General features: G+C 42.6%; 1 protein-coding gene and 1 pseudogene across 2 annotated transcripts in view; one reads left to right on the forward strand and one right to left on the reverse strand.

Annotated features, from left to right (window-relative positions):
* LOC101116147 (mitochondrial-processing peptidase subunit beta-like) overlaps positions 1-1,318 on the forward strand; it is a 60,523-nt pseudogene extending 59,205 nt beyond the window's left edge.
* The window catches only part of KDR (kinase insert domain receptor), a 49,596-nt gene continuing 24,795 nt past the window's right edge, over positions 6-24,806 (reverse strand). Inside the window, 13 exon segments of one of the 2 annotated variants that reach the window (NM_001278565.2) lie at positions 2,455-4,709; positions 6,715-6,800; positions 7,301-7,400; positions 12,545-12,696; positions 13,846-13,951; positions 14,359-14,458; positions 14,693-14,804; positions 14,957-15,079; positions 17,539-17,636; positions 21,113-21,266; positions 21,852-21,940; positions 22,520-22,633; positions 24,181-24,285. In NM_001278565.2, coding sequence (NP_001265494.1) covers positions 4,487-4,709; positions 6,715-6,800; positions 7,301-7,400; positions 12,545-12,696; positions 13,846-13,951; positions 14,359-14,458; positions 14,693-14,804; positions 14,957-15,079; positions 17,539-17,636; positions 21,113-21,266; positions 21,852-21,940; positions 22,520-22,633; positions 24,181-24,285 — 1,562 coding nt within the window. In that variant the 3' untranslated portion in view covers positions 2,455-4,486. 2 annotated transcript variants of the gene reach the window in all.

Here is a 24,806-nt window from a genome sequence, read left to right on the forward strand (position 1 = left end):
AACCGTATGTTTTCATTCTTTTATTTTTTAACCAAACTATGAGTGAAACTACCTAATGTAATGCTGTTCTACAGGCACCAAGAAATTACAGAAAGGTCATATACTGTGCTGTAAAAAAAAAAAACAACCTAAGATACAATTTGATGTCTCCTCATTAACATTCACTCGTCACATATCTGTCACAGTTTACTGTAATCCTCGTCTTATCAATAGTCTTCCTTAGAATAAGTCTTCCCTAACTCAGAGCTCTTATCTCTGAGTCAGACCTCAGCTGAGTCTGTTATGCTCTACCACTTCAGCTCCAGAATTTCAGGCTAACTTGACTGTTATATTTCTCTCCAAGTTGCTACTTCAGATTTCTCTTCTTTTCATTCTGATCAAAACCAGAGTAAATGTCTTTAGTTTACCTTTTTAACCTCTATTACGTAGAAGCATTCTGTAATTTTCCCCAAAAAACATCAGGCTTAAAATTACTTTCACAAAGACTGCGCAGATTTTTACTTATGTCTAAACCCTTTTGTGGGAGAGACTCATGTAGAAAACACAATTTTATAAAAACAGATTGGAAGTCCCTTTAATCTGTGCTCACTCCTTACCTGAAAGCCTGGGCATGATATGCCTACTGCCCCTATGGGACAAGGGCACACAAATGTGAAAAGTTGTATATTAAGAGCTACTCTCTGATTATATGCCAATTAAAAAAAAATAGAGAAATTTGTTTTTTAAAGAGAGCTACTCTCTGAAAGGCATTAGCTTTGGGTTTGCTACATTTTACAATCAAGGTGATAAATATCTGAGTGAGACTTCTAAGACACACTAGGGCAGACAGGAAAACTGGGCTAACTACAAAGTGATGGGTTTTAGATTTTTACTTTTCTTCTTTCATTGAAACAAAGGAATATGCATTGATAAGAAAAGCTACTTTATGGGTAATGAACTTAAACCTCCCACCACTCTCCTCTCTCCTGTGGTGTGTTTGGGGAGAAAGGCTGCTGGTGGTGGGGGAGGTGGGAAGGTTGAGAGGAGAGGAAGTTTAGCGGAAAGAGAGAAACAGAAGGTGAAAGGACAGCGGGTTTGAGAGGAGGGAGAAGAACAAAGCAAGTCAATGGAGAAAATGAGAGCGGCCAGGAGCCAAGGGGAGACAGCGTGGCCTCACCTAAAACACACCAAACATCTCCAGTGAAAATTTTGAAAATAAGGCCATGCAGGAAGCACTTTTAAACGCTACAAGGTTCTTTTCAATACAGGGGCAAATGAGGAGAGAAAACGAGCTAAGAACAAGGGGCATGGGAAACAGAAGAAGGAAGGGGAGGGCTAAACCTCCCCTCCGGATTATTCTGAGTTGCTGAAAGCATTTCTTTATGAAGTGTGAAGTTTCAACTGAATCCAAACCCCTGGCACTGAAACAGTGCCAGGGGCCGCTTATGAGAAACAAAATCTCTTTTTCTTAAAATGAAGAAAATTCTGTTTTTCTGTGAGGTCTTCTCCATCTTGAATAGCCTAGACTCTCCTTCCATTCATTTACTGGACAACATTGTAACAATAGGAAAGATAAGACCAGACCTGATCTACAGATTAGCATCTCTAAGAAGACCCTGCCTCCCTAACTCCAGCCAGTGGCTCAACCTGTAAGTGCAGTGCCCAGGAGCCACACAAACCTGGAACTGCCCTCTTTTCCATCATAAAGTTGTACAGAACGTCTGAGTGAAATGATAGGGTATGAAAAATGGTACAATGTGTATTTCCCCAACCACAGGGGAAAAGAGATATATTTAATAAATGACGCTGCTACAACTGCTTGAAGGAAACAAAGCTAGATCACTACCTCAGTCCATTGTTGTTGCTGTTCAGTAGCTAAGTCAGGTCCAACTCTGTGACCCCATGGCTGGCAGCATGCCAGGCTCTCCTGTCCTTCATGTCTCCTGGAGCTTGCTCAACTTCATGTCCATTGAGTCGATGATGCTACCTAACCATCTCATCCTCACTCTCAAATCCCCAAAGGATTTCAATGTAATAAAAGAAAAAAGACAATTAAGAGTTGTGCATTATTTTAGAATTGGGAAGATCTTCCTCAATATGATTTTTAAAACTTAGAAGACATTTAAAAATATACATAGGCATATTTTTTGACTATATAAACATTTCAAAATCTTTTATGAAAAAAATCCCTTTGAATAGGACTACTCTTCAGTGGCAATAATCTTTAGATAACTCTACTCACTGAATTCAAGCGAAAGTAATCACTCAAAATGGCAATGTTGGATCAGAGGTTCTGACACTGTAAGGATGGTGTGTGTTAGTCACACTGTAGTGTCCGACTCTTTGCGACCCCATGGACTGTAGCCCACCAGTCTTCTCTGTCCATGGAGTTTCCAGGCAAGAATACTGGAGAGGGTTGCCATTCCCTTCTCCAGGGGATCTTCTGGACCCAGGGATCAAACCTACGTCTCCTGCACTGCAGGCAGCTTTTTGCTGTCTGAGCCACCAGCGAAGCCCCGTAAGGAGAGAGTAAAGCGTTATTGAAAACTATAAAAATGCTCCAAGCTTCCCTACACTGCTGGGTCTGGTCACCTTCCTCAGATATCTCGGTCCCTGATTTTCATGGTTGGCTGTTCTGAGAGGCACGGGGGTTACTAGAGAGCCAGAAATGCTGTTAGAGTACTTATCACATATCTCTCAGTCCATGCTTTAAGAATCTCAAAAGTGCTCAGAATTTAACAAGAGTAGGTGTGTGTGTGAATTATTTGTGCTATGGAGAAGAGGGGGAGAAGCAATCATACCTCAAGCCAGAAATATTCACCCTCAAGACAGCTGTGATAGTAGTATACCATTGTATTTTTTTAAACTAACAATACATTTGTTTATAAAGTATGTAAGCATTTTATGAAAATATCCTTTATAAGAAGAGTAAAAGAACAAGTGAAAAAACAGCCACAGGAAACGCTGTCGGACTCTCCCTCCCCATGGTGGGTATAGTGATGCAACCTTGCAAAGGATTCCTTCAGGTTTTTCGCCTTTTTTTTTTTTTAATAAAATGGTATCAATTGCTAAAAGCATTATGACCTTTGTTATGCTACATAATACTGATACAAAATGTGAATAGTACAAAGTTCATTATATATAATATAAGGTTTTAATATATTACATTTGTTTCTACATAAACAGACTATAAATATATGTGCCATAGCATGTTTTATAGTCATTGCTCCCAGCTTCTCATACTATGGCACCAAACAGAAAATACATCTTTTTTAAAAAGAAAAGAATAAGGGCAGAACCAGTAGAAAGAGCTTTACATGTTAAAAGTCTAAATAATACAATAGGTATTGTTATAACTTGAGCTACAAGGTAATTTTGAAATCTGGCTAAGAATTACTCAGAGAGTGAACAAACCGAATCATATTTTACTAGGGCATACAGGTCAAATGACTAGAATACTGACTGGCTGGGAGCGGGCAGGTGGGGAAGGGACAGTCAGGAAAATACTGAAGGGAGTGGGGAAGACTCGGAGAGGGGAGAAGGCATAAGAGAGTAAAACCCTTCCTGAAGCTTTGATACCACAGCTCCACACCGAATCTACTGCATTCAGGCTCAGACATATCACATCAAGACAGACAGGTAGGTGTCCATCCAGAAGAAACCAGAAGCTGGTTCACACAGTCAGAAATCCTCAACGTGACACGGAGCCTCCGTCTGAGTGTCCTTTTCTGTGGCATCCTGAGTAAAGGATCAGTCTTGAGACAAGGAGCCAGAGCTGCCTCATTTCCTTCCTGGGCCTTGGCCAGGAGACACGTAAGAGAACGGAAGGATCTCTCATTAGGAGTCGGAAACAGCACAAGGAACTCTCATTTAGCCCAAATGGGAAGAGCACGCAACCTTCTAAAACCAGTCACCTTGTCTGAAGCCTTTACATTTCCTCACAAACCCTATGTCCACCACCTCCACACCAGAGCCAACACAAGGCATGCGAAGGTTCCAGGGCACTCCCAAAGCAAGTCAGCGTCTTCCTTTCCATCAATCCAAACCCCACAGGCAAGACGTGGCTCCAACAAGCAAAGCTTCCTAGATGGATTTAGCTCTAAAGGTCTTTCGCGTCTTCAACACCTAAAGCACTTCCATTGCCTGGTTTGTCTTCTAGTTTTATGAGGTGTCCGCTCCCCAGGTGCTGCTACTTCTGAGGGTGAAGTCGTTTCTTGAACTTCTTTTGCTGCAACCCTTGGGGCAACCCAGGGTAGGGTGCATCCACCATGCTTTTTAAATGAATGAAAAAAGAATGAGGTCAACACGGGGAGAAGACACAAACACATTCTTGGGTCACAAGCATCTCAGGAAATGCCTAGGGGACCGGCTCCCTGCAGTCTGAGGTCCTTTTTTTGAAATGAAAATCAAATGTGGCTACTTCCTGGTGGTGGAAAGAACAACACTTGAAAATCGGAGCAGCACCTCTTGTGTGATTTCCAGGACTGGGGGACACAGGTGCCTCCTTTTAAACTGGAGGAGAGCTCAGTGTGGTCCCAGAGTCAGGCTGGAGAATCGGAGCTGCACTGCCAACCTGCGGTCCAATCTCCATCAGCTTTAAAAGTTCAGCCTCCTCGCTGGAGTACACAGTGGTGTCCGTGTCATCAGAATGGTATCCCGACTGGTAGCCGCTTGTCTGGTTTGAGCCTTCGGATGCCACAGACTCCTTGCTTTTGCTGGGCATCAGTCCACTGCGGAAGAGATGGCAACCAAATAAGTTGGCAGAGAGAAGGCAGTTCTTGTGTATCTTATCCTAACCCCATCCCCTAACCCGTGTGGGCTGTCAGTTTCCTGGAGAAACAGCCCATCCCTCCCACTTGTTAATCAACATAGCAGGTTTACTCAGACAATGTCTATTTTCAGGTACTAGGATGAAATCTGAATTTCAGATAAGTCCTCTTATTCGGGTCCAAGTCTTTCAAGCCTGAGATGAGATGAAAGGCAGTTCTTTTGGATTATGCAAAGGCTCCAACCAATGGAACCTTTTTATGGCCTTGCAGACTGACAAGTTTGTGTACAAGAATAGGAGCCAAAGGGACTCTTTCATGACGTGGGAGGAAACTGGGATGTTCTGAAAGTCCAATGGTACTTGTTACACACTGCCAAGTAGGGGATCACAAGGCCCGTGTATGGTGTTAATAAAATTCTTGAGCAACTTTAAACTTTAGTAAGCTGAAGTGTGTGTGTACAATCAAGCTAGACATGTCAAAAAACTGCTTTTTACTCATCAAAACCACATTCTTTGGAAGCATGGAGGACTGGATCACTCAGCAGCAACCAGAAAATGTTTTCAATGGCGTGGAATTGTGACAGACGGTAATCATGTCAAAGCTTAGAAAAAAGCTTAAAAAGGCCTTTTGTAGCTGGGTGTAGGCTGTGTGGAGCTTAAGTCATTCTGAAGTATAGTGATTTCGCCCCTTACTAGGTGTTTTACCAATCTATGCATGTTACAAACCAAAAACAAAACAAAACAAAAAAGGGTTTTATTAACTCTATGTTCATATATGGTTTAAAAGTTATTTCAAATAACTAGAAATGTATCTTTTCTTTCAATCCAACCTCAATACAATGGACTTAGTGTCTCAGACAATGGAATGGTACATAGTTACTGCTAAGCAAATAAAATACTTTGAATCGGTAAATAAAACATATAATTGGCTCTCACAATTTCTCATCATGGGCCTAGGGCAAATGATAAAATTGCACAATGGCACATTTTAATTTTTTTTTTCTTAACATGAGCATCACTCAATAATGCAAGGGGGCTCCCATTTTATCCAACAGTTAGATTATAGGTAGATCAAAATCTTCTCAATCATACATAGAGTGAAACTGCCAGCAAATAAATAACCATTCTACATCCCACTATTGTTATAAATACAGAGTTTCTTATTTATTAAGTTAAAAGCAGGTGGAGGTGGTTTAGTCATTAAGTCATGTCCAGCTCTTGCAACCCCAAAGACTACAGCCTGCCAGGCTCTTCTGTCCACGAGATTTTCTAGGCAAGAATACTGGAGTGGATTGCCATTTCCTTCTCCAGGGTATCTTCCCGACCCAGGAATCGAACCCAGGTCTCCTGCACTGTAAGCAAAATTCTTTACTGATTGAACTACCAGAGAAGCTACAGGAAGCCAGCTATAAAAGCAGGTACATCTATTCAAAACAACTACAAATTCCTATAGAACCATGTGGAAGATATTATACTCAGAACCAAATTCACTGTTTTCCCCACAATTAAATACTCAATAATTCAGCCAATAGTATTTAAATAACTTAAGCAAGTAGACAATGGTTTACTTAAGGACAGGTGCACCATTTCTGTTCAGGTTTGAAAATCCTTCACTGTAGAGTCCACAAAGATTTTAACTGTCTCAAGAGTTTTATTAAAGATCAAGCCAATGACCTTTTTGTCACTTAGCCAATATCACACAAACCATTGACCACAGCAAATATGCTCAGAAATTCCTTAGTATACATAAAATCTGGTAAAAAGCAACCAAATCCTCTTATTTCAGATTCTTTTTAGACTTGCCAGATAATGTGTTTGTTTCTGTTCTTTATTAGTTAGGTTGATGCAAATTTGACTAACTGATAAAGATATAAAAAAAAGGAAAACTCTGCATTTATGCTCAAAGTCCTAAGTTCCTTCCAAAAATTCCCTTTGAAATTTGTCTTTTCTATTTGGCTGAACCTTACCTAAAAGATGGGGCTAACTTGGTTCTGTCTTCCAGGGTTTTCAGCTCTTCAGATGCAAGAACCATACCACTGTCCGTCTGGCTGTCCTTTTTAAAAGACAATGAGATGGCACAGTTGATTGAGTGTATATACTGACCAATCACTTAATCAAACTGATTTCCTAACCCATCTCTGAGACAGCATTTTCATGTTCTGCAGAGACAGGTAAAGGTATTACAGCCAGAAACTATACTGGCTATGAGAGGAAGCAACTGCTTCCACAATCGACCCAGGCCTGGAAGAAGAGAGGAATTTAGGAAAAAGCTAAGGAGACCCGTTTCTATCCCTCTTTCCACAATAATATTATTTACACTTCAGTGGAATTGGGCATGAAGCTCAGTTGTCTTAAACCTTAACCAGGGGCTTCACTTATGGAAAAAACAAGGTGGCCCAATAATTTCCATCACTATACTGACCCCAAGACACATACCTACAAGGGCACCCTCATAATGAGGCTCCAAGACTCTAATGCTTAGGCTAATATTTATCTAGCTAATGTTTCATCTTTGGTATTATTTCTAAGACTATTTTTAAAAGATGTACTTACATCTGGGATGACTTTTACTTCTGGTTCTTCCAACGGGATATCTTCAAATGTTTTTACACTGACGGGCCGGCTCTTTCGCTTACTGTTCTGCAGATACTGACTGCAAAAGAACAAATATTTATATTTTAGTAGTGGTATAGTTGACTGCAGATTCCACAAGTGATACCTAAGTTCATTATCTTTGAACCACAAGTTTAATAGCGACCTTCAAAACATCCTCTGGAAAAAGAAAAACAAAACAAAAATCTCTGCTAGCACACACCGAAGGCTTAATTTCCTGTGAAAGTCCATTTAAAAGTATAATATAACGGAGGGGCCTAGATGAGCCCCTTTCCTTTGAATCTTACTTCTGAGGTCCAGGGCTGGACTGAAGACAATAACAGCAGACTCAGTGGTCCGCCTACTACTTGGCTTCCCGATTGCCTGCGATTCCTCCACTAAGCTCTCAGCATATCGCCGAGTGTTTCACATCTTTCTGGCCATCTCCTAGGCAAGTTATCTAGACAACGTCCACAGAGCAACCATTCCATGAAAGATGGGTAGAGGAAGCACTCCCAGATTTCACTGGGTTCAGTAAAAGATGCTGAACCCAGCAGACTCTGGAAACCACCTTCTCTTGCTATACGTAATAGAGGCTTAATGGGTAGAGGGGAGCTGAATTTCACGATCTCCTACTTTTGGCCCCCAGACCTGGGGCGGTAGTTTGAGAATCATGAGATATTCTGTCTATTTCCAAGTTTACCATGGATTTCACAGACTTGGGAAAGCCACGATTATATTTCTATGTCCCTGTTTCCCCATCTTTAAGATGTTCAGGCCAAAGCTTTCCTTCCCTCACTCACAAAGATATCTGGAGGATGAATGAGGTGATCAGCGGTGGGCGGTAAAGGATCTTAGAAAGAGTGATGATCCATCAACCAAAGCTTGTTTTCCTCCTTTGAATTCCAAAGACTACCAGTTTCTTTCAAGAGTCCAGAGGACAGAACAGACAGCACATCACCTGTTCCTTAGGGGTGCTTTTTCCCCTACCATGTGACTTTGGGTGAGTCGGAGTGATTTTGTGAAAATCAGCCCAAGTGGAGAGAAGCAGTCTTTTTCATAGGAAGGGACAGCAAATTCACTCTTCACTTGAATCCCATTGTACTTCCCATCCTAGCAGCCTTCCAGATATATTGCATATTCCTTGTGTTTTCTGTGCCCAAGTGAAGAGAGGACTCATTTGGGCAAAGGAGGATAATGGAAACCAAGTCTTCCTCCCCTGCCCGAGGAGGTTGGTTTTTCCTCTACAAAGAGAGAATGAGGTTCACCAGTGACATCCTCACTCAGGAAACCCCACGGGAAAGAGGACACAATGTATTAAAAATAAGGAGACTGAAAACCCTACTTCTCTTAGATCCAGTCCCCCAAAGTGATAGTTCTACCAAATTACTGGTACCATAGTCAATCATTCATTCATTCACTCATTCAGGAACCCTCTATTGAGACTCCCATGTGCCAGGCACTGGGTCAAATGATCCTCAACCACTGTCTCATGGCATCTCCATGGTACTTCTCTAGGTGGGTATCATGAGCCCAACGACAGATGTGGAACTAAGACATAGAAAGGTTAAGGAACTTGTCCAAAATCACATAACTAGACTACCTGGATTATCATCCTGAGGGCAATGAGCAGCCACTGAAGAATTTTAAGCATGAGATTGACAAAGTCAGAAACACTTTTTAGAAAGATGACTCTGGGTTCAGGAAGGTAAGACCAAAAATCATGAGATCAATTAGGGAGCTGTTCCACTTATCTGAGAAGTAGACAGATTCCAGAGGTATTTGGGTTGCAGCATCAAGTAGAGTTGGTGAGCTTGGACAGTAATGCAGCTGCCTTAGAAAGGCTACTTTCCTGATTTCTGAGCCCAATAATTTCAAACATTGTTCAGCCAGTCCCAGTTGACAAGGCATTTTCATATACATTGTTGCATCTGTTCTTAACAAATCTACACAGTAGGTTTTTCTTCTTTCTTATTTGGAAAAGAGGAGGTGATGGCTTAGGGAGGAAATAACTAGAATTGGAGCTCAAACTTAGGTTTCTAGAGCCCATGCAGGGTTGCTTTTGTTTGTTTTTACCTCACTCCACATTGATGCCCTTGGAATAGCATTAGGAAGGAGAAGGGAGAAAAGGGCACTGGATATGATTGTTCAGTTCTTTGTTAAGCACCTGATGTGCGTGCAGCCCTGCTCCCTTCCATGTGTGCACTGAGCGTGCAGTGATATGGAGTGGAGGAGGGGGAATGTGGGCTGTGAGACAGACAAAAGGTGAAGAAAGGACAGGTTCATTTCAAGCAGTCTAATATCAGAGCCAAATTTAGGAACATCTAGCCAGCAGGCTGTCCCTGGCATCAATCTACAAGGAGCATTTAAATCATCACTAGCAATTAACCAAAATAAGAAGAAAAAAAAAAAAAAAGTATGTGCCAGAACCTTTCTCTGGGAGAGAACTGAAAAGAAGTCTTTGATAAGCTGCTTGGAGTGGGAGGTGAAACTCCCAGGGGAAACAGTGGAACAACCGCAGATGGTCCCCAAACTACCCTGTAAGGAAGATGAGCCCAATTAAGATGTGTTTTCTTGCAGGAAACATGCAAACTGGGGGCCGGAGCTGATCCACAGGGAAATTAGAGACAAAGCAGAGTCTAGACATTAGTGGTCCTCCCTCGTCACCCTTCCCCTACATACCTCTCAGCCTCTTCTCTAAATAAATGCTGAACAAATATTTTTTAAAATAGTTAATGGGGCAAAAAATCAGGAGGTTGGCTCCCACAGGGATGCCTCTGTCCTGCTCTATTTATAACACAATGAAATTGAAAATTATAAGCAGGAAGAAAGTGAGAAAGACACCTCGGCTCTCCTCTTTGACTGGCAACACGAAGATAACAGAACAAGTCCCCTGAGAGGCACCCCAACCTCTCCTCTTGCTCCTGAGGGAAGCAGAACCAAAAGAGAGCATCGCAATGCAGTGTGCTGTGTGTAGACGCCTGGACTCTGCCTCTCTTTTAACCTAAATGATTAAAATGTGACCGTGGCGTCTTATTTTTAGAAAAGGGAAAAAAGTGGAAGGGATTGAGTGGGGATGCAGACAAGAGATTCCAATTTCCATTTTATTTTTCAAATTATGGCTGGATAAAAGAGAAACTGGACTGCAAAGACCAATTCAAAAAGCACAGACAGCAAATAGCAGCCAGGCCTGCACTGGGAGTGTGATGTCACGTTTGTCCACGCTTCTGGGGATAAACGTTAGCAGCCCTGCCTCAGATCCAGCATCGCATTTGGCACTTCCATCACACATACATGACTTCATCAACTCTCAGCACCATATGCAAAGCGCCCAAGCGAGCCAAGAGGCTGCCGGCTGGGTCCTCACCCCACCTGGTCACAGAAAACCCAAGAAACACAGCTCATGATCAAATGGCTTTCTGATCAAGCAGAAGGCAACAGTGTTGCAGGAATAATTACCATACCAGAAGGCCAGTTAAACTTGAACTAGGACTTTTTAAATATGAGGGTGGAACTATGGATTTTCAGATTTTCATTTCATTCCCCCTTCTATTTGAGGCCCCCTCCTTGGTATGGGAGAAAACAGCCCTGAGTTAGATCTCAGAGGAATGGGATTCATCCCAGGGATGTGTTTTAAGCAGCTCACATAATAGCTATTATTTATTGGGTATTCTCCAGGTACCAGGCAGTTAGAAACTCATGTCATGTAATTCTCAAAGTCATCATTTTTGTACACCAGTGTCCCAGCCTAGGTCACACTGAAAATTTGCCCTAGATCAGAGCTGCAAAGAGCAGACTTGGGAATCCAAACCAGTTATGAAGTCAAAGTGTTAGTCACTCAGTCATGTCCGACTCTTTGCAACCCCCTGGACTGTAGCCCTCCAGACTCTTCTGTCCATGGGGATTCTCCAGGCAAGAATACTGGAGGGGGTTGCCATGCCCTCCTCCCGGAAATCTTCCCAACCCAGCGATCGGACCCAGGCCTCCTACACTGTAGGCAGATTCTTTATCATCTGGGCCACTAGGGAAACCCAATTCTTCTGACTCTAAAATCTGGATCTTTAACCACAATAGCATATTCTTCCAGGTAATTGCTCTGAGTCTCATATTCAACATTTACATCAAAAGATAATAGTATTTACTTTGCCTAACTGTGGCAAAACCTGGTAAGAAAAAGTTCTTTCAAAAATGCCAAAAGTTCTTGACACAGATGGAATGGACAGCTTACTAGCTGGCTTCTACCCACTCTGAGCTTTCCTGTCTCCCATGGCAGCACTCCTGCTGCCCTCCCTATGCAAGTCCACAGGGCACACTGACCAGGGTGCCTCCCCACCTGCCATCTGGCACCCTCGCCACAGGCTAGAGCTCCATTCCCCCCCAGCCCCCCACCCCCACCCCCGACCCTGAACCTGAAGGCGCCCCCTGCAGCCTGTGTGCACTCAAGGGGGCAGGCTGGGCCTATATTGTCAGGGGTGCAGTTACAAGAGGAAAACATCCAAAGGGGTGGGAACGGGAACAAAGTGAAGTGAAGTAGTCCCAGGCTTACGAAAGGCAATTTTAATATCATATTGTAGAAACCATATCAACTCTTTCCTTATGCGCAGGTGCTGGGAGAGAATAAAAAGAAAGCTGCCTTTAGAACCCTTCTACAAATCAGGAAAATACTGCAGCGCATGTGTTTTAAATAAGCCCAGAAGTCCCATTATGCAAATAAAATGCTGAAAATCAGACTTGGGAGGGGCTTCTGAAGATGTGCTGTCCAGTCTAATTCAGGATGCATCCCCACGGCAACTGTATCCCAGCCAGAGAGGCAAACGTGTGCTTTCATAAACGCAGAGAACTCTTCCTTCTTGAATCTTTCCTAAGCTGTTTAATTCCCATTAATAAAAGAGTACATGGGGATAATTTAAATACAGATGTCTTTGTAAAATCGGTCTCTTTTTCTGGAGATTAACAAACTATGGCATTCCAGCTATTTGCAGCTGCAGGGCTTAGGATTCTGAAAGCAAGAGCTTCGGCCGCAATGTGGACCACAGATGGGAAGAGATTCACCTACCCAGGCGCCCTTCAAGGAGGACCTCTCAGGGCCAAGGGCGAACGTGCAAGTGAAATGCAGCAACTTCATACGATGCTCTTCGTCCACCCACCTCCCTAGGATGACCTTGAAGCCCCTTCCCCCCAGGGGATGTTGACCTTAGACCATACCTGATTCCTGCTGTGTTGTCATAATGGAATTTGGGGTCACATACTTCCTCTTCCTCCATACAGGAAACAGGTGAGGTAGGCAGAGAGAGTCCCGAATCCTCTTCCATGCTCAAAGTCTCTGATATGGGAAGAACAATGTAGTCTTTGCCATCCTGAAACAATAAACACAGAGTGCTATTGTTATGGCTTCAGTCCTTCAAGAGCCTTCACATGAAAAACAAAGCCCATGGGGGCTTCTTGTTTATGGGGAACGTGGCTTTCATATCTGAAGGTAAAACTTTAAGACAAATTTAAAAATGGCTTGTCAAAAACACAAGGGCACTTGAAAGGGATGTGTATATGAGAGTATACTTAAGGAACTAACAAAACACAAGATGGGCAAAACACAGAGAAGTACGCAGGCTGTGGTTACAGCTGGAGCAACAGAACGGGCAGAGCTGCGCAGGGCTTAGAAATCACTTCTTCACAAAGTCCCATCTACACCAGCCAGGTCCTTTAAAGGGCATGTCATCCAATTTTAGCCTCTACACTTCAAGGCAACGGAAAAACTGATGACAGTCTAAAGAAAAGCAATATATGTGCAGGAAAACGGGTCTTCTGAGAAAAGGTTACACAACTTAACATTATTTCATCAGAGAGAAAGAAATAAAGGGCAATTTGATACTTCTCAGTGTTTGAGAGGTTTATTGATAATGACAGATTTGACACACTGTCCCCCAGCTGTTCAGAAGAAAAGCAGGAGGAAATTGGCTTCCATTCGCTGTGGTAAGAGGTGTTGACTGGAGAGTAAATAACTTTCTAAGGGTAAAGACTACAATAAAATCCTGTGATGGAAGTTATGGGGGCCTGGAATTTCATGGAGGGGGAAAAAACAGAACATTTATTTTGCAGGATTCAGATATGTTTTTGCCTGAAGAATGTATTTAAAATTCCTTGAAATTCTGTCCACTGTTGATATTCACCCACTGTTGATATTCACTTAATCAACGAAGTTTTGTTTTTTTCAATTCTGGGGTTTCGTTTGTTGTCTTTGTTTGCTTTTTTTACTTCATAAGAGCACCCGAAGACACCAAAATATACCTCAGTAAAAATAAAAGTGATCAGCTGCCAGGTTATGAATTAGGATCTCATCTGTTTAAAGGGGCAATTAAGGCTTTTAGAAAAGCATTTCTGCTCAGATCTGGAATGTGGCTCCTTATTCAGTGGCTGAGAGGACAGTGTGGTGGCCCTGAGAAGGCAGCAAGAGGGCCCTGGACAGCTAAGTACTCTCTGCAGAAGCTTCTTGCATGGAGGTCACAAACCTGTTGAGCATTAGCTTGTAACAGATTTCCCAGATGCTCCACCAGCTCTGAAAATGTGGGTCTCTGATTGGGATCCCCATGCCAGCAATCAAGCATGGTCTGGTACCTAGGGAAGCAAAACACTGATGTCATCAACTGCCTCCTTCCTCCTGATCTGATGCTGAAAATAAGCACTTGAATGAGTAAACATTTATAAAGAGTCCACCATGAGCCAAGATGCTAAATAGGGAGATGAAACTATGTAGGACATAGAGCCCTACACTTGGAGCATGAAGTGTGTGTAGAAAAGGAAACGTCATAAAGCAACATCTAGTAAAGACTGACTGGTTCGTACAGATAAACTGCTGTCATTTCAAGAAGGATGACTCTGGTTGAGATTATCAAGGAAGACTTCAAGGGAGAAGTAAGACATACACTGGGCCACAAAGGAGGTACACAGAATGGAAAGTCTTCTAGGCAGGGAGGATTTTTGTGAGTAAAGAAGGGGGATAGAGAAATAGCGTAAAACCTTACATTTCTGGTGTGGTGTAATCAGGGGCTCTCATTCTAGTTCCTTCTTTCAGTCGCCTACAAAATTCCTCATCAATCTTGACTCCAGGATACGGAGAAGCACCTGAAAGAAAACAGGAATGGGAAATCCCTGAGTCTAATTCACATATATATGAGCCTGACTCACACCTTCTTCACACGTGTATCTTTCTCCCCCTTTCTTTCTCTCTCTCTTTTTAAGATTTTTATAACCCAAAGCTTCCAAGTAAGTTTCACCCAGTGAAGGTGAGATACAGGAGTAACTGATTTTACCATTTTCTTTGCAGCACAGATGGAGGAACAAGGAGAAGGGACTTACCTAAGGAAAATATTTCCCAGAGCAGGACACCAAAAGACCACACGTCACTCTGAATTGTGTACACTCGGTCAAAAATCGTTTCTGGGGCCATCCACTTCAAAGGGAGGCGAGCCTGTAGGGGTAGAAGACGAAGAATGAAAACCCAACTTGGCAAAAACCTGAAGAAAAAACTTCCACTATCCCTGCACACAGCTTCTCAGGCTGGCCCAGGAGAGTTTGGATTCTGCAACTTAATAGATCGCAGGGTGCATCTTTGAAACTTACATCTCCTTTTCTGACATAATCTGGGTCTTTATAAATATCCCGGGCCAAGCCAAAGTCACAGATTTTAACCACGTTCTTTTCCGACAAGAGGATGTTTCGCGCTGCCAGGTCCCTGTGGATACACTGCAAAAAGAATTGTGTGCGTTAGAGTTCAGCCTAGCTGATCTCTTCGACATCTGTGGTGACCTCATGCTTTAAAAAAAAAAAAAAAAAACCCACATCAGAAAACCAACTGATTAACAAGCACTAGGTTAACGTCTTTTATCAACACTTGGGAAAAAAGTCTTTGAGTTTCACTGAGACACACATCTGCTTATTCCATAACAGCCTCGGACTCTGGAACTAAATAATCAAATTATAGCATGCTGATGGAGTCATAAATAGACTTCTTTGGGCACAATTAAGAATGTGTTTCTGGTCACATCCACACATCCCTTTTGCCTGGCACCATATACGGTTAAAATGTGTTATTCTAAGGAGGCCCTAGAATGAATGAATGCACGGAATCAGAAACAAGGGGCTCTCCTTGGTTTGGGGCCCTTTGTTGGTTTCTCCACTTCATATGTAACCGAAGCTGGACCAGCTCTGAGAAACAATTCTGAGTGGGGCTCATCCTGTTTTCAAAGTGCTGGCTTATCGCAGAAGCCAATGAAGGCACTCTCAGCCTCTCGCCCATCAAGGAGATTCTCTGATGCACACAAAAGGAAAAGCCAATTCTCCTTGGCTCTCTTTCTACTCTTTTCTGTCCCTCAGTTTCTCTCTTCTATGCATCTCCTAACTTATCTAACTTCCTACACTAAGCAGTTCTATCTCTACTGGACAGATCTGTGACGGAACAAGAGCCTTGGGGAACATTTAGAAATGAATGAAAGCCTCAGATGAGAAACTCTTAGGTCTGTGGAACAGTAATGTGTGAGCCACGCATGAGGGACCACACACCTTGCATCTCTATAGCACTTTTCCTCTGAACAAGCAAGGCACAGGGATATGTTGTATAACACAGGAAATATAGCCAGTATTTTGCAATAACTGTAAATGGAGAAAAAAATTCTATACAAGTTTCAAAAAAGTTTTTTACAAAGCACATTTTATAGTATGATTAAGCAAGCCAGGAGACTCCAAAAAACACAGTCCTTCCTACTTCCTTATCCACGCCCTACCAAAGATCTTCCTTTTTTGAAGCAACCAGGTGTTATTCAAGAATCAGCTGGTAGATGCAGGGAAGTGAAAGAATCCTCTCCTCCACCCTCCATTCCCTTCCCTGTGAAAGGAGCCCTGACTAAATGGCAGGCTCTGGCCTTTAAAACATAGTAAAATAAAATCATCAAGAAGGGCAGAAAGCCTTTCTCTTTGGGAAAATCCTCTAAGATTCCACTTCTCTCCCTTCTCCTTGGGAGCGAGAAGACAAGAGTTCCCAGGCAGAAACCTCTGGGATCCTGAGGCTCTGAAAGCTGTGACAAGCTTTAAACTCCAGAAAAAGACATGGCTGAGGGATTTCACCCTAATTTAGAAACAAACAACAAAATAAAAATGTTAAGTCCTTCTTCTGCAAGTAGGCTGCAGCAAATGCATTCCATCAAATGATCATTTTTCCTGAAACTTGATTTGAATTTGTCTTGTTTCATGTAAAACCAGCCACTTTACTCTTTTCAGGGTGGTGACTTCAACCTCACTCCCTCCACGATGTTTACAACCTTTGGAATGTTTGTGACTTGTCACGTACCCACCTCAGCCTTTGTTCAGCCTACTTTTCTAATTTTAGCTCTTTCAATTGCTCTCTCTAAAGTCTGTCCTTCCTGGTTTCTAATTATACTACTAACAAATACTTTCTGATGGATGGTGATGAATGTAAAAGAAAGGAAAAATAGGCTCTCTTACGCCAAGATATCTGCAAGGCTCAGCCCTTCACCTCTTCTAGGCCATTGCTCAAATTCCATGTTTCCCTCAAGCCATGTCCACTCAGTTTAAAATCAGTGTTCAGAGAGAGGCAGTTGCACATACAAACATACAGCTCCTACAGACTCTATAACTCTTTCTTGCTTGTTTTTCTACACAGCACCTATTCTTATCTAAACCACTAGGTATTTCACTTGTTTCTATTGTTCGTTTCACCCACTGGAACATAATCTCCATGCAGGTAGACAGTCTGTTTACTTGCCCACACAGTGTTCTTAGTGCTTAGAACCCAAACTTTCTGACACCAGGGATCACTTTCGGGGAAGACAAATTTTCCATGGACTGGGAGTTGGGGGATGGTCTGGGGATGATTCAAGTGCATTACGTTTATTCTGTCTGCACTTTATTTCTATTACATCAGCTCCACCTCAGATCATTAGGCATTAGATCCCAGAGGGTGGGGACCCCTGGCCTAGGAGACTGCTGACACTTGGAAGCTATTTATCACATGAATTAATTTCACGAGCTCCTAATATCTCTTTAATGAGTAGAAATGGAACCTCCCCAATAGACTCTCTTAACAGTCCCAAGAGTGGCGAATGAATTACTGTTCCAGACAAACATGAATGGCTGGCACTGGACATCTCATTTCTAAATCTGTGACGTAAAGAGATACTCTGTCTCACCTTCCGTGATGCCAAAAACTCCATGCCCTTAGCCACTTGGAAGCTGTAACAGATGAGATGCTCCAAGGTCAGGAAGTTCTTGTACAGATCTTCAGAAACTGTCAGAAGATACAGAAGCACAGAGATTGGTATTTCAGTCAGAAAGTATTTGTTTCTAAGCTTAATAGAGTAATCTTCATTTTTAAAATTGGGAGTTAAATGTCAGGAATGCTTCTCTTTTCTGTAAATATGCTGAACCACGGTATATTATTAGCCCTCATCAAACCCTTTAGCAAAAATATTGGTTTTTTCCATTTTAGCCAAATTGGGCGAACAAATCCAGGAGGCAAAATGGAGGTAAAACTGGCATAGATAACAGGGAGGTAGAAGAGGGCTTTTACAAATTTGCTGTTTTAAACTTGTTTTTTTCACGTACCCAGAGGGATAAACAATAGCTTCATATCAAGAACTCTAAAAATAAAACAACAATCTCCAGGGTCATTGAATCTATTCTCTCTAAGCTTTGTCCTAGGATAAAGGCCAAAGGTCAAATTATAATCTACAACGGATAACTAAAAATACCAAAAATATATTTACTTCTCTCACTTTCAAGCTGAGAAAATGCTATAAACACATTAAATCAGGCCTGTGAGGATGCTTTTTTTCCTTCAAGGATATGAACCAGAGATGACAGGAACATCGAAAGAAAGATAAATTTATATAAACTCATGGTATTTACTTCCGGGCAAGTGGTACAAATAAACACTAAGACATTACTGGGTGTTTCAACATGATCTCTTAACTTTGGTCGGATAAGATAAGGCATGGCTTCTCTCCTGGAGACAAATACCAGAGTAAATAAAAACTCAGATGTAATACTAGCCTTGTAAGTAATAAAAACACTTGAATCTTTTTCTCAGTGACTTTCTGTGTTTAGGGCTGGAGGCCTCTCCATGAAAAATTAGTGAAACCTCTTCTTTTTCCAAAAAAATGAAGGCAAAATTCCAGGCCAACACCCCCTCTACTCCAATGGTTCCCTCAAGCTCTTGGGTTTCCCGCTTACTGGCCACCATTTTGTGAGAGAGAAGATGGGGCAGAGACTGCTGCACTCGGTGTGTGCTGGGTTATATGAGCTCTAGACAACCCCACCATGCTTTTCTAGACCACAGTCTACCTCACACTGCCTGCTTGGCTTCTAGGGGAAAGAGGTTAGTTTAATGTTCTGTGGCCTCGTGTCAAAGGGAAGAGAAGTGGGTTTCTTCCACTGTTTCATAACAGAACTATTCTATGCTCATGCCTCAAGAAGAGCCAGATGTCAAGAAGCCCAATCTCTTCCTCCACGGGGCTGTCTCTGCTCCTTCTGGGGGAAGCAGATATACAGGATATCGTGAAGCTGGAAGAGGTTCTGGAAGTTAGGCTGGGAGCACAGTTCCACTCATATGGCAAGAATACACAGAACTGTACAAAAAAGATCTTCATGACCCAGATAACCATGATGTTGTGTGATCATTCGTCTAGAGCCAGACATCCTGGAATGGGAAGTCAAGTGGGCCTTAGAAAGCATCACTACGAACAAAGCTAGTGGAGGTGATGGAATTCCAGTGGAGCTATTTCAAATCTTGAAAGATGATGCTGTGAAAGTGCTGCACTCAATATGCCAGCAAATTTGGAAAACTCAGCAGTGGCCACAGGACTGGAAAAGGTCAGTTTTCATTCCAATCCCAAAGAAAGGCAATGCCAAAGAATGCTCAAACTACCACACAATTGCACCCATCTCACACGCTAGTAAAGTAATGCTCAAAATTCTCCAAGCCAGGCTTCAGCAATACGTGAACCGTTAACTCCCTGATGTTCAAGCTGGTTTTAGAAAAGGCAGAGGAACCAGAGATCAAATTGCCAACATCCGCTGGATCGTGGAAAAAGCAAGAGAGTTCCAGAAAAACATCTACTTTTGCTTTATTGACTATGTCAAAGCCTTTGACTGTGTGGATCATAATAAACTGTGGAAGATTCTGAGAGAGATGGGAATACCAGACCACTTGACCTGCCTCTTGAGAAACCTATATGTAGGTCAGGAAGCAACAGTTAGAACTGGACATGGAACAACAGACTGGTTCCAAATAGGAAAAGGAGTCCGTCAAGGCTGTATATTATCCCCCTGCTTATTTAACTTATATGCAGAGTACATCATGAGAAACGCTGGACTGGAAGAAACACAAGCTGGAATCAAGATTGCTGGGAAAATATCAATAACCTCAGATATGCAGATGACACCACCCTTATGGCAGAAAGTGAAGAGGAACTAAAAAGCCTCTTGATGAAAGTGAAAGAGGAGAGTGAAAAAGTTGGTTTAAAGCTCAACATTCAGAAAACGAAGATCATGGCATCCGGTCCCATCACTTCATGGGAAATAGATGGGGAAACAGTGGAAACAATGTCAGACTTTATTTTGGGGGCTCCAAAATCACTGCAGATGGTGACTGCAGCCATGAAATTAAAAGACGCTTACTCCTTGGAAGAAAAGTTATGACCAACCTAGATAGCATACTCAAAAGCAGAGACATTACTTTGCCGACTAAGGTCCGTCTAGCCAAGGCTATGGTTTTTCCAGTAGTCATGTACGGATGTGAGAGTTGTATTGTGAAGAAGGCTGAGTGCTGAAGAACTGATGCTTTTGAACTGTGGTGTTGGAGAAGACTGTTGAAAGTTCCTTGGACTGCAAGGAGATCCAACCAGTCCATTCTTAAGGAGATCAGCCTTGGGATTTCTTTGGAAGGAATGATGCTAAAGCTGAAACTGCAGTACTTTGACCACCTCATGTGAAGAGTTGACTCATTGGAAAAGACTCTGATGCTGGGAGGGATTGGGGGCAGGAGAAGAAGGGGACGACAGAGGATGAGATGGCTGGATGGCATCACTGACTCGATGGACGTGAGTCTGAGTGAACACTGGGAGTTGGTGATGGACAGGGAGGCCTGGCATGCTGCGATTCATGGGTCACAAACAGTCGGACACGACTGAGCGACTGAACTGACTGAAAATATCACTGGAAGCATAAGTGGATAAAGAAACAGGTATTTGCCAAGACTTCTCTGAAGAAGTATGGAAGACTTGATAAGCCACTTGGGATGGGGTAGAAACAATAGATGCCTACGCTGCCTTGGAAAAGGTTGGGTATGATTAACTGAAGGACTTCTGTTGTACTGCTAAAGCAAACAAGGTGGGGCTGAACCCCTGTGGATAATGGGGAGGCTGATCAGCCACCAGGGAGTCTCCTTTGCACTGAGCTTCTCCTGCTGACACATGTTGAACCAACTCTTGAAGAGCACTGGTTTGACTATTGCCAACTGCCTAGCTCTCCCAGAAGACCAAGATTTCTCAGGCTAGCCATGCTCCACTCAGAATCTAGCCCACTGCTTCTTTAAACCTTCCGCCCTTCACTTTTGGAGAAACTGAATGGAAGCCTTCTAGAAATTTAGGTCTCTTCCAAATACTAGGTAAGACTTTTCCAGGACAAAATTCTTTGTCACATCCCGTCACCTGGTCTGTTCTCACAAGAGCATGTATTCGGCATGCAGGAAGCAATGGCAGGTACCTTCCTCCTCCTCCACGTCACTGAGGGACTTCTCCTCAACAAACCCAGAGCTGGCTGAGCTCTGGCTGCTGGTGATGCTGTCCAAGCGGCGTTTAGGATCCATGGTGATCTCCCCAACGTATTCTTTCCCTTGCCGGAACTGTGCCCCTTTGGTCTATAAAGAAACAGATGAACAAACTCCTTAAATACCAGAAAATCTCTAAGATATAAACTTACAGAAGCAATTGTAACTATTAGAAGAAGATGAGGGACATCAATTTTAGGATCATGAAATCTCTGAGCTGAAATTTTGGGCAGGTGTGCTACATAATATATTTTCTTCCATAAAGCCTGGTTCCTTTTTAACTTAGAGATAAAGGCCTTGCTTGCAGTTTCCCTCAGACACACTTCCAACATGAGGGCACTTTGACAGTGAGATTGATACTCGATAGGGCCAAATATGGCCAAGGAAGAGACAGAATAATCCTGAGCTGTTCTCCCCTTCTCATTCTTTTTCCTTAGTCACCCACCTTCCCCTATTCAGCATCACCTATAATGGGTCAGTAGATTACACTCACAAAAACAAACACACAATGTATCCTCCAGAAGGTAAAAGAGAAAAATACAACAGCTAAGAAAGTAACACAAAAAGATTCCTCACAAGTTCCTCGCAGGATTTTACCAAAACAATTCATCTGTACCATTTTGAGTTTTCCTCTGCTTTACAGTGTGGCCACAGTTGAGGTTGAAAATGACATACCTTGTAGGGGACAAATTCATTTCTCTTGCTTCTTAAGTAAGTTGACAGGTTTCCAAACTTGCAGAATTCCACAATGACCATGAGTGGCCCTGCAGACAGCACAGCATGCCAAGAAAGAAAAATGTGTTTTCACTCATGTTTCTCACCAAGTGTTTTTAATACATCAATGAGTCAGAAAACATCATAGACAAGGCTACAACCTTTCCCTGGAAGCAGGATCACAGAAATCAGCTGCTTGCCATTCCCTTACATTGTAATTTTCTTCTTTTTCTAACAGGCAATTCCATAAAAGATTAGTCAAGATTTCAGAAGAAAATCCACCCACTTGCTTTTCCACACAATCACCTGAGCTGATTTCACTTTAGGGGGTACTACTCTTAAATTCCTTTGCTCTCAAATTTGGGAAGAAGTTTACTTTTCTCCTCTGAACACCTTTTACATAGGAAGCAAACTGTAATATAGTGATACGGCATTTTTTAATTCATAGGAAGTTCTAGAATAATCTATAGTTCCCATTAAATCTCCATGAAATATGTTTATATCTAGGAATCTGCCAAAGTTTCCTAACTTAAGGAAACCAAGGCCATGGGAGTTGGGTGGTTCCCTCAAATACCAGCAGAAAAGGATATGCTGAAATCCCACAACCAGAGCCATCCATAGACACTCACCCCCTGGCTTGGTACAGGCACCAAGAAGATTGACCACGTTGAGATGGTGGCCAATATGAATAAGGATCTTGAGTTCAGACATGAGGGCTCGGTGTTCACTGTGTGTTGCTCCTTCTACAGACACAGAACAAAGATGGCAATCAAACATGAGGGCATTACCTTAGGAGGATGAATGCCACACTGCATGCATCTGTGCAACTCGCCCTCCAGGGATAATATAACTATGGGCCAATTTACAGACTAGCTACATTAAAAGACAAATATAAGTTATATTTTATAATTCTAGATCAGATTCTTTAAATGCACCCACAATGCTTGACATTTGAAGGAAGCCACTGTGAGGTCTTCTTGCAAAGTGGAGAAATATATCTGCAAATGAAATCATGCCCAGATTTTCTTCTTTTACAAAAGTGGATTTTCACATATCAGGTTTACCATGCTTCCTAGGGCCTGATTATTTCAGTGCTTCCTCATAAGGAAGCAACATCATGTATTAAATATCCTCATGTGTTATGGAACTGCTGAAGTTCCCATCAATCTGTGCTGAGCAGGAAACTTAACAAGGGCCAGCTGGCAAAGCCAGTTGGCACATGAGGCTGATGAGGCTAAGACTGTGAGTTTGATCCTGTCCAGACGGGTTACACTTCACTGTGATTCACAGACATGGTCCACACCTCAGACCCTGATGAGCCACCTCAAAATTACACACCCCCTTGTCCACAAGGCAGAAAAGGCGAAAGGAGAGAGATGGCTTCAAAATGCACAAGATCTACTGGCAGAGGATCAGCAGCACTGTCTCCATCAGTGAAAGCACATCACAATTCTAGCACAGAGCTTTAGAGGCATGACCTCCCCCAATTAAAATGGGAAGACCAGAATACCATTACTATCAGGCTTAACAAGTGTTTGCTGTTATTGTTTAGTTCCTAAGTCATGTCCAACTCTTTTGCAACCCCATGGACTGTAGCCCGCCAGGCTCCTCTGTCCATGGGATTTCCCAGGCAAGAATACTGGAGTGGATTCCCATTTCCTTCTCCAGGAGATCTTCCTGACCCAGGAATAAAACCCGTGTCTCCTGCATTAGCAGGTGGATCCTTTACCTCTAAGCTACCAGGGAAGCCCCCAACAACTGTTTATGAAACTTTTAATTCTTAAAATGTCACCCATAATCCTTTTTTCCCCAGCACAATCATTCTTTTGCATATTATCGTTTATATACTCCAGTTCTAGGGAACATGGCTACTATTTTTACTTCTTAGATCACATTTCTCTTTCTGCTTCTTGATTGTCTATAGTTTTCTTGTTAAGGCACCACAGTACACTAAAACACAATTTTGAAGTAACCAAGCATTTATTTTCCTATGGCCCAGCAACTAAATATATACATAGTTGTAAAAGCCGTTTCTTGTACGAGGGCTCTCAGGCAAGGTGGGGCAGTAGTAGGGTAGCTGAAATCTATCCCAGCTTTGCCTGCCAGGCCATGAACCCTGGCATGAGAGGAACTTTTCATCCAGTTTGCCCAAAGGCATTATATAGTCTGGCTGCAAGTTTGGCTAGTGGAGCCATCTAGCCACAAAGCCACTGATACAAGCCTTTCATCATGTTTAAAGGACGGGATGAAACAGATAGAGGGACATATCACCATATAGTTTTGCTTTTACCTTTCAACATTTTGACAGCCACTGTCTTGCAGGTTGCTGTCTTGTCAATTCCAAAGGCATCTGCTTCAATCACTTGTCCAAAGGCACCACGACCAAGAGGCTTACCTAGAGTTAACAACAAAACAGACGTGGACTTTATCACTACTGAAACCATAGGCAGAGATTCTGACTTGATGGGATGACCATACACCCAGGTTTCATGGACAGTCCTGTTGACCCCTTTGTCCTGGCTTAGTAATCTAATACCTCTCTCTTCCCTGGTGGCTCTGATGGGAAAGAATCTGCCTGCAATGCGGGAGACCTGGGTTTGATCCCTGGGTTGAGAAATTCCCCTGGAGAAGCGAATGGATACCCACTCCAGTATTCTGCCCTGGAGAATTCCATGGACAGAGTTGCCTAGCAGGCTACAGTCCATGTGAGGGGGACAGAGTCAGACACAACTGAGAGACTTTCACTTCACTGGGCTTCTCCCAGGTCCTCATTATCTTCACTCTCCAAATGTCCTGCTCTGAGCAATTATACAGAGCCTACTTCTCAGTGACTAAATGGATGATTACTCAAATTCGAGAGATGAAATGAATTTTCTAAACCAGAATCTAACACTTGAATAGACTAGATCTATCATC

This window comes from Ovis aries, chromosome 6, assembly GCF_016772045.2.
Source record: "Ovis aries strain OAR_USU_Benz2616 breed Rambouillet chromosome 6, ARS-UI_Ramb_v3.0, whole genome shotgun sequence".
NCBI lineage: Eukaryota > Metazoa > Chordata > Mammalia > Artiodactyla > Bovidae > Ovis > Ovis aries.